The 10,116-nt window shown below is 41.5% G+C and overlaps 1 protein-coding gene across 2 annotated transcripts in view; it reads right to left on the bottom strand.

Annotated features, from left to right (window-relative positions):
* The window catches only part of LRCH2 (leucine rich repeats and calponin homology domain containing 2), a 41,687-nt gene that overhangs the window by 8,014 nt on the left and 23,557 nt on the right, over positions 1-10,116 (bottom strand). The window contains exons 13-20 of one of the 2 annotated variants that reach the window (XM_065689786.1): positions 8,367-8,415; positions 7,653-7,769; positions 6,104-6,148; positions 5,622-5,672; positions 4,524-4,581; positions 1,716-1,828; positions 442-579; positions 103-180 (exon numbers count right to left, since the gene is read on the bottom strand). In XM_065689786.1, the coding sequence (XP_065545858.1) occupies positions 103-180; positions 442-579; positions 1,716-1,828; positions 4,524-4,581; positions 5,622-5,672; positions 6,104-6,148; positions 7,653-7,769; positions 8,367-8,415 (649 nt within the window). Of the gene's footprint in view, positions 1-102; positions 181-441; positions 580-1,715; positions 1,829-4,523; positions 4,582-5,607; positions 5,673-6,103; positions 6,149-7,652; positions 7,770-8,366; positions 8,416-10,116 lie in introns of those variants that run through there. The other variant, XR_010614914.1, reaches the window with a different exon arrangement.

Here is a 10,116-nt window from a genome sequence, read left to right as displayed (position 1 = left end):
AGTAACTATTGCTAACTGAATTAAGCCATTCAAACCCTTCAAACGTCAGTATTTGCTGACATACTTGTGGTTATTAATAAGTCATTAAAAAAATCAGTATACCTGTGATACGCCCAGCTTTTTACAAGCATCAAGAAAGTTCTCAACATTTCTTCGGCATTTTGCCATACTGAGCTTAGGCTGTAAAGACAGGACAGTAGATCAGTCATTTCTGATGCAAATACAGTTACAACTGCTAAAACACAAACTCTGTGAAGACCCAGTTTGTGAAATGAGCTCTTAAAGAAAACTTCTGAGCCTCTATTTAGTGCTTCCTGCGGAAAAACTGAGGTGAGGAATGTAGCCAGTTAACATGGTCAACAGGATTCATGACGGTTTAGTACTGAACTTCAAAAGCTTGTTTTCAGTTCGGATGCAACAGAAGTGAGATAAACCACTTACCACTGCTGGCGATGGTACGTGGATGCTGGCAACAGAACGTGGCCTTATGTGATTGGCTAAATGGCAAAGAACTACTCCATCCATCAACGCTGCTCCAATGTCATCTGGCAAAATTACTTTTAACCTGGATTCAAGATTCTATTAAAAAGTCCATAAATAAGTTATTTTCAACATAAGCTAAGTTTTGATTTTAAAGCATTCAATTTCAAAGGGATATTTTAATAGTAAAGTGAAGTAAATGGAGATAACTTGCATTTCGTACACATATCCTTTCCTCTTCAGCATAAACCTCATATTCCCTTTGCTTGCTTGCTTGGTTTGTTGGTTTTTTAAATGACACAGCCACATACATTGAGAAAGACATTGAGGCAACAACTACCGTGATACACAGCTCTCAAAGCCATTCCATGAACTCACCACTCAGAATAGGAAAGCACAGAATTTAAGGACAGAAATGTCAGGCTGAACACCTCACTGACTGTTAGTGTGCATAATCTTTGGGGCGAAATCACACACAACTTTATTAGGAGAAAAAGAACAAAATAGAGGAACATAACCCCTTTGGGTATGGGTACTTCTCTCGTGCAGGTGACAGTGAAATAGCTGAGAAAAGCGTGGCCAAGAAGCACCCACACTTGTGTTGCAAAACAGAAGTGGGAACCGATTTTTCCCACCCCAGCAACAAGCCTCTAGTGCTCAGGAAGTGAACCAGACACGACAAACAGCCTTCAGTGAAGTCACACCCCAAATTCCTCCTGCCTTGGAAAGCAGAGCTTATCTGATTTATAGTTCACTATAAAACTGTTCTGTATCTTGAGAACAGAAATAGACAGAAAACAATTTATTGGAAGTCTGCAATTTAGATCCCATTCAGTACCATATAACTTGCAGCAACTTTCTACACTCAAAAAGCATTTTGCTATGACTATGACCGTCTTTTTTCAAATCTCAGGTTAAACAGCAGCAAACACAAGCAGCCTTGTCATCTCTCTCCCTAGCAAAACCTAAACCCTCAGAAACCTAAAAATTAAGGATTTTCATTTCACTTCATTTTTTGGCTACAACACATACAGGTCCTCCTGCCTGGTGTTTTAGCAGAATCAGAACCAGTGCCAATGTAGCCTGCTACATGAGATTTCTTAAGAAGGATCACTACCGAGATGCCCTTGTTACAACTGTAATGATTTGAAGGCCTCTGTTATAAAGGTTTAAGTTGTGGTTATAAAAGCTTAAACTAAATGCACTGCACCCACACAGTACATAATGGTACTTACATTGCGAAGCTGTCTTATTTGTTCCCTTTCTTCCCTTAAATGTTCCATTTTCCTCCTCATTGTAAATCCAGGATCCACAGCTCCATAGTCCTGTCGCGATGCACGGCTGAAAGCTGTTGAACATTAGTTAAGTTAGTTTTCAGAATTCAGATTTAAAACACTGACTAATGACCAAAAAGTCTCACACCAAGGCTAAAAATGGGGAAAAAGCTGCAGACCTTTTTGGAACAAATATATTTACGTATCCTGATGTAAAAAGTGCTGTCTATGAAACTTCTCTTTCAAATAAAATACAGAGATCATCTTTAAGTGCAAATGGATAACTGGAAAATACAGAGACAGAATTGACTTCACCACTGAAATACCTGTTTGAGATCTAAGGCTCCAACTGCACATTTTCCAAGCTCACCTTGAAATTAGCTTTGAAAGTACTTTCATTGTGTTTGACTTTTAATCAAGTTTAAATTCTTTATGGAGACTAAAAAAAGGGTCAGAGTTCTCTAATACAACTTACATTGAGAGATTTAAGATATACATATATACACACACACAGATACGTAGTAAGTGTGCATATGCAAAGATACAGTGATTGCTTCTTAAGAATGTATATGAAAATATGAAGTGTCTCAGCCAGAAGTTCAAGAGTTCTTTAGAAAGGAGGTGTGTTTAATTATTACATTCCCTTTACATTCTTCATGGGCAGAAAGCCTTCAAATGACAAACCTATTATTTTATAGAACACTGGCAAATAAAACCTCTTCTGTACATAACTCAGAAGCCTCTAGATCCCAGCCAGACATGTCCTGGGACATACAACTACCCTGACTACCCTCTGGCACTGAAGTTTCATACAACTGCTTACAAAGCTCAAGGGACTTAATGGCCTTGAAGAAGCCCTTTGCATCACAGAATCACAGAATCCCAAGGGTTGGAAGGGACCTCAAAAGATCATCTGGTCCAACCCCCCCGCAAGAGCAGGGTAACCTACAGTACATCACACAGGAACTTGTCCAGGCGGGCCTTGAATATCTCCAGTGTAGGAGACTCCACAACCCCCCTGGGCAACCTGTTCCAGTGCTCTGTCACTCTTACAGTAAAGAAGTTCTTCCTGATGTTAACGTGGAACTTCCTATGCTCCAGTTTACACCCATTGCCCCTTGTCCTATCACTGGATATCACTGAAAAAAGCCTAGCTCCATCATCCTGACACCTACCCTTTACATATTTGTAAACATTGATGAGGTCACCCCTCAGTCTCCTCTTCTCCAAGCTAAAGAGACCCAGCTCCCTCAGCCTCTCCTCATAAGGGAGATGTTCCACTCCCTTAATCATCTTTGTGGCTCTGCGCTGGACTCCTTCAAGCAATTCCCTGTCCTTCTTGAATTGAGGGGCCCAGAACTGGACACAATATTCCAGATGCGGCCTCACCAAGGCTGAGTAGAGGGGGAGGAGAACCTCTCTTGACCTACTAACCACTCCCTTTCTAATGCACCCTAAGATGCCATTTGCCTTCTTGGCCACAAGAGCACATTGCTGGCTCATGGTCATCCTCCTATCCACCAGGACCCCCAGGTCCCTTTCCCGTTCACTACTTTCCAGCAGGTCAACCCCCAACCTGTACTGGTACATGGGGTTGTTCTTCCCCAGATGCAAGACTCTACACTTGCCCTTGTTAAATTTCATCAAGTTTCTCCCCGCCCAACTCTCCAGCCTGTCCAGGTCTCGCTGAATGGCAGCACAGTCCTCTGGTGTGTCAGCCACTCCTCCCAGTTTTGTGTCATCAGCAAACTTGCTGAGGGTGCACTCAGTTCCCTCATCCAGGTCATTGATGAAAATATTAAACAGCACCGGTCCCAGCACCGACCCCTGAGGAACTCCACTAGTCACAGACCTCCAGCTAGATTCTGCGCCATTGACCACAACTCTCTGCCTTCTTCCTTTCAACCAGTTCTCGATCCACCTCACTACTTGATCGTCAAGCCCACACTTCCTTAGCTTATCTATGAGGATGCTGTGGGAGACAGTATCAAATGCCTTACTGAAATCAAGAAAAACTACATCTACCGCTCTACCATCATCCCTCCACCTAGTCACTTCCTCATAGAAGGCTATAAGGTATATCACCTCAGCCAGGCATATTCTGCTGCTGAGGGCTCACAGGCGCCAAGTAAGGAGATCATTTCATTGAATTAAACTAAACTGAGGAGTTGAGATCATTCTTCCTTAATGAATTTGCATAAAGACTGTTCCCTTAAAAACAGGGAAGAGTGGTATTAACTGTAAAAAGGATTGCACAGGGGCTCTTCCAGTATTCACACAGACACTTGCAAACAAAAGAATATGGTAACTGAAAAAAACATTTTATCTATCTGGATTTCAAAGGACTGAAGGCCTGCTTTAGACAATACAGCTCTCTTATGAGGGCACGTCAGAGTCTTGGAAGAGTCAGTGTGCAACAAAGCACTAAGCCATGAAACTCCTGCCAAAGCTCTGCTCAAAGCACCCTTTCATAGGACACACAAAAATCTGCTCCTCTTGAAACCCTTCTGGCTCAGCCATCAGGTCTCAAGAATGAGCTGTTGCCCTGCTCTTTGCAGTGACTAAGTATGCACAAGTCCGTGCATTTGTAAGCAGCTGCCTCTGTCCTTGCCAGCATGATGCTCATGATAAGTACACAGAATGGACTGCTGCACTGGGGCATCTCTTCACAACCATTCCCACTCCGACATCCTCCATCCTTACCATCTATGTCAGCCCAGGAAATGAACAACTGTTTCTATAATGCTGTGGTAGAGAACTGCAGCTTACCTGACCTTGGTTTGAGACCAAATGGACCATGAGTGTTACTATCTGTCCTTTCATAATCCTGTTAAAAGAGATAAAAGTAAATTTTCTCCCATTCATTAAAAGAACTCACTTTCGTTCCATCAAGATAGTGTTTAAATTATTCTCGCCTACGAAAAATGTCCTTCTGTTTAAGTATAATGCCCTCTTTTGAAGGGAACAGTATAAAAGAGGAATGAAAGTAAGCTCGCTACATGGAGATAAAGTTGCCCCAGTGAGGAAGAAAAGCAGCACCAGATTAACTAAAATCTACTCTAACCCATTTCAAACTACTGCAAACCATTCTGTGAATGGCGTTTTAAGCCAGCTGAAAGCAAATGCAAGTATCCTCCCAACACTTGGTATCAAAATATTTCTTAGGAAATGTTTACTTTCAATTATGAAGATCAGGTTTTTCTCATTTCACCATCTAAAATGAAATATGCACTCAGTGATTTGGTATGCACAGGAGATCTCATTGTTTCCACTCATTCCAGATGAGATTTCCTCCATTCTGCCCCTTCAGGGTCCTTATTGACATAAGGGGGAAACACAAACAATGTTTGGTGTGCTTTGTCAGAGCTCAGTGGGTGCAGCCCCATGGACATCCCTTCAAAAGGGAAGCAACCAGGGCACAAGGCTGCACCACAAAGGCAACAGCCAGAATCACCAGGGACAAAACTCCCAAAAAGTCAGTACTTTTGGGCTCCTTGTGATATATAACATACTAACTCACAAGTTTCACTTTAAATCCCCTGGATGGCTAGTGCAAAGGGGACACCTGCACAGTGTGCAAGTTTCATTTTCGCTTTAATAGCTGTTTTCATTAGGAAAGATAACTGAGACAAAGCAATGCACCTTTACACACACTGGTCAAAAAGAAGCCATCTAGGAGAGACCAGACAGCTGCAAAGATAAATCAAGTTGTACCATCTGTCTGTAGTTTCTATTTTTGACTTTTTTTATGATGGTGAAATATTTCTAATTGCAGTTTCAAAGGAAACAGCTTCACATCTGTGTGGTGACAAGTAATGCACACAAAGAAATGTTTGTTGAATGAAAAACAAACCCACAAACTGGTACCTCAGACGACACAGGAGACTGTGGGGACACATTAGTATTATCACTGTCTTGCTAAAAAGAAATCAAAGAGATGAAATTATAAAAATGAAGATAATGATTTCACAAGAAGCATGGAATTATGAAATACACAATACATGAGACATGCAACATTTGTCAAGCATGCAACAAATTGGCAGCAACTGAGCCTAAGAACATGTAAGTCAAGGAGACATTGCTCACTGTGTCGAGCATTACCTTCACATCCCCTCTGCTTGACAGGTGAGTTAACTTCCCTGTCATCAAAGCAAGTAAATGTCCTACTTTTCTTGATGACCCTTTTTAAATGAAGGGGTTTAATCACTTTTTGCTGCTGGCTCTGGAATGCAGTTTGTTTGCAAGGATTCCAGCCAACGTTTTCCTGGTCCATGTCTTGTAAGTGTTCAGAAAAAGACAAACGTAATAAAGTATTTTTTTTAATGTTTTATGCAGTTACTGCTTCTCACCTCATCATTTTCATTTCCACTTGAACTCTTTCTGGAAGACTTATACTGCAAAACACACATAATTATTACTTTAAGATGGAAGTATGGTTTTCATTTGAACTAAATGGCTTAACAGCACTCAGATGTGACATTACTGGTGAAGCGGCTGAGAAAGAAAAAAAAACCATGTTACAGAATCAAAGGAGCTAAAAGGAAACAAAATAGAACATCTAGTTACTAGGGCAGGCCAAGATCATACTGATGTTGACGAGCTAAAGGCATTTTCAAACTAAACACTTTTATAATGTGAACTCTAGGTAGGACACATACTGTGTTCGAAGGGACCTTAAAGCTCCTCCAGCTCCAACCCCTGCCACGGGCAGGGACCCCTTCCACTGGAGCAGCTTGCTCCAAGCCCCTGTGTTCAATCTGGCCTTGAGCACTGCCAGGGATGGGGCAGCCACAGCTTCTCTGGGCACCCTGTGCCAGCACCTGAGCATCCTCCCAGGGAAGAGCTTCTGCCTAAGAGCTCAGCTCAGTCTCCCCTCGGGCAGGTTCAAGCCATTCCCCTTGGCCTGGCCGTACAGGCCCTTGTCCCAAGCCCCTCTCCAGGTTTCCTGCAGCCCCTTTAGGCACTGGAGCTGCTCTCAGGTCTCCCCTTCAGGGGCCTTCTCTTCTCCAGGCTGACCCAGCTCAGCTCTCTCAGCCTGTCCCCAGAGCAGAGGTGACTGAACTCGGCTCACTTAGGACTTTTTCCCCTTTCTTATCAAAGCAAAATTACAGAAAAAATTAAAAACAAGCCCCAAACAACCAAATTCCTGGAAAGAGGACACAAGTCCATCAACTGCTCAGGAAGAAGATAAATAGCTTCTATAATGACAAGAAAATCTCTGAGGTGTATGGCATGTGCTGTTCTACCCAGAACTGAATTCCTTTTGACGTCCCCAGCATTTCATAAAGACGTTTGATGGCAAAGAGCCAAGAAACTAACTTCTTAAGAGACAAGTTTAATTTTAACTCAACTTCCCACTGCAGATAATTCTCCTCTTTCTCTACCATGCCCCAAACCGAATTTTACCTGATGCTGGTAAGATCCAATCTGTTTTGCCACAAGCAGGCACTGACCCCTGGTGACCGGTGGAACACACTACAGCGGCAAAGTAGTACAAACATTTCCTCTCTGAAGTGCAATCTAACGCACTGAGAAGATTCTGCCAAAGGCACAAATCATTCTTAGAACCACATGGCACAAAATCCATTTCCCTTGTGCTACGATACAAAATAAGCATAAAATCCCTCCAACTGGATGGGGAAGGAGCAATGACAAGATTTCTGTCTTTACCATAAGACAACTGTAAATTACTTTCATTTATTTAAAGCACTAAGATTTTCCTGCACTCTCACATTACCCTAAATACAGAATATGTTATTTAACTCCAAAGAGCCAAATAAAAAACACAGGTGACATAGAGAATTAAAAGTATGACAACCTTTGAGGTTTTCTTACCTTTCCTTAATGATACAGGTTCTTATAATTAAAGTGTTCCCCACACAAACTCCCCCCCATTACCTTGAAATATTCTTTCCTGATCTGTTTACTTCTCCTTCTCTCTTCACTCTGCCAGATCACTGGCTGGGTTTCTGGCCAGTGCTGCTCATCCACTGGATCCTTCTGGTTTTCCAGGGGCTACAAATTCCCAAGTATTTTTAAGGTAACTATTTCCCGTGGACATTAACATCAATTATTATGTACTACATGACTGCAACACAACAATTTAAGTATCTCTCTGCTGTTCTCATCTAAAAGATCATACACATCTACTAGCTGTAAGAGAAACCTCTCACAGTACTGTATTATGCAATGTACTCTAGAGAGAGCAGATTTAGTCTTATAACAATGAATATGTATGAATATGTCTATTTTACAAGAATTAAAAGCAGACAATCTGAAGGGACCATTTCATTAGGCTAAAACTTCATTTCCAACTACTCCTTCCTATTAGAGTATGAAGTTTTTTAAAGCAATTGTAAATACTTGGTAGATTAAAAGGCAAGTACCATATACCCTTAAAACAAAAGGCCTCCATTAAATACAAGCCAAATTAATTTTAAGCATAAGGGTTTTCAAAGGTTTTCTATTTTCCACCACAATTCCATACATAACTCTGTGGGTATGCATACAATAACTCTGTGTGTATAAACATTTTCTGCCAGAAACACAAATCCCAAAAGCAACAATAATCATTCAAATACAATGCCATCACATTCACATTTGCATGTTTACCTGCCAGCTGTATGGGGACACTGGGGAATTCACTTCATCTGTTGTGACACTAAAAAAGAAGATGAGACATTATGAAATTTACTCCTATTTTAAGACCAAGTTACTTTAAAATATCACAAAAATGCACTTAAGAAGCTGCTTCTCTGCAGCACTACAGTGAGTTTTCGCTGCCCACATGAAGGATGTCACCATGTGGCTAAAATGTACGACCATTTGACTAAAATCTCAAATCCTATTTCACTCTCCCTTACCACATGCTGACAACAGCTCCTCCACACTACAGTTCTTGATTCAGATAAAGCTTTTACTTCAGCATGTTGACCTTTAGAGATTACTAATACATCTTCATTGCTGTGCTTCTCAAAGCAACCAAGGAAACATTGTGATCAAAGCTGACAAGAGATCTATTATTAAACATTTGGGAGATTCACCTCCTTCCTTACGCTGTTAGCTCTACAGGGTAAAGTAGAAGCTTATACTAATAGGGAAAGGAAAAACATTTTAACATGGGACAGTGAAGCTGGAACATGGACTGCAGGAGAACCTCAACCATTCTATGATGAGAAGTTCTTGGGGAAATAAAAATGTTTAGATTTACCATCACTTAAATTTTTCCTTTCTGACTTTGTCTGTGGAATTCATTTCTATCCCCTTTCCAGCACCATTTCCTTCACATTCTGACCGCTGGCTTGGGAAGCTGTGCAGTAGATGAGGTGGCTAACAGCTGGGGATTGAATGCAATAAGCATTCAATGCAATGAGCACCATGAGCAATCAGAATAAATCCTGAAGGGAAAGCATCCAGCCACTTAACTTCTGCTGCTTTGGATTCTTTTCCCTTCCTTTTTGTTTGCCTCAAACCAGTAACACTACATTTAAAGCTTAGGCACAAGAGAACTGAATCATATCCAACAGCTTGATAAGCAATGCAGTTGAGAACTGCAGGAACTGCTGCAGAAAATACTTAAGCACATATACATCTATTAACTATGACATGTTCTGCAAGTGTAAATTCTTTAGGGACAGGAGAGTCTTTCTACCCTCTTTGCATGTTCTTCACACAGTATGTGATTTGGGTTCCTACATATCAGTACAATAAACCAACAAATAACCTGGAACACCATATCCTGTGTGCACCCCTCAGAATTAAGGGGATGGGGTTTTTTGTTTAATGCAAAGGAATAATAGTTGCAGCATGGTTCATCTAAACACCAGCCATGTATGCAGCTGGATCTCTAAAACCACAGACACAGACAAGAGACGGTAGCCAAAATAGGATGTATCACACTGAACTATCTGCACTGTGTCCTTTTCTCTTCCAGTAAAAGCTTTTCTCATGTGAACCTGCACTGCAGAGGGCTGTTAGCACCTGCAGTGCTCTCTAGCAACATTATGGCTTTTGTCTCCAAGATTCACAGGCAGAAATGGGTCTGGACACAAGCAGGTAAGAGATTCTGCTGAAGGTATCCATTTTAAAAGACTGGGGCTGGCAAAAATCACAAAAGCCACGGTTCAGATTCCATTTGAACCATTCCAGCTCTCGCAGGAGGCTGCCAGCAAATGCTCCCTCTTCTGCTTAACAAACAAAATAGATTATTTCTAGACCAAACTGATTAAAAGAACTCATCTAGGATTCCTTAAGGGAGGGAGGGAGGGTGGGCTGAAAACAGCTTGCTAAGTTCTCTCACCCATGCAGTTAGAAACGGGAAGCAGTGAATTCCCAAGTTCCTCAACACAAGGCCCTGGGTATT

Source organism: Lathamus discolor, chromosome 9 (assembly GCF_037157495.1).
Source record: "Lathamus discolor isolate bLatDis1 chromosome 9, bLatDis1.hap1, whole genome shotgun sequence".
Classification (NCBI taxonomy): domain Eukaryota; kingdom Metazoa; phylum Chordata; class Aves; order Psittaciformes; family Psittacidae; genus Lathamus; species Lathamus discolor.
Note: the sequence above shows the minus strand (reverse complement) of the source record. Positions and strands in the feature narration are given on the sequence as shown.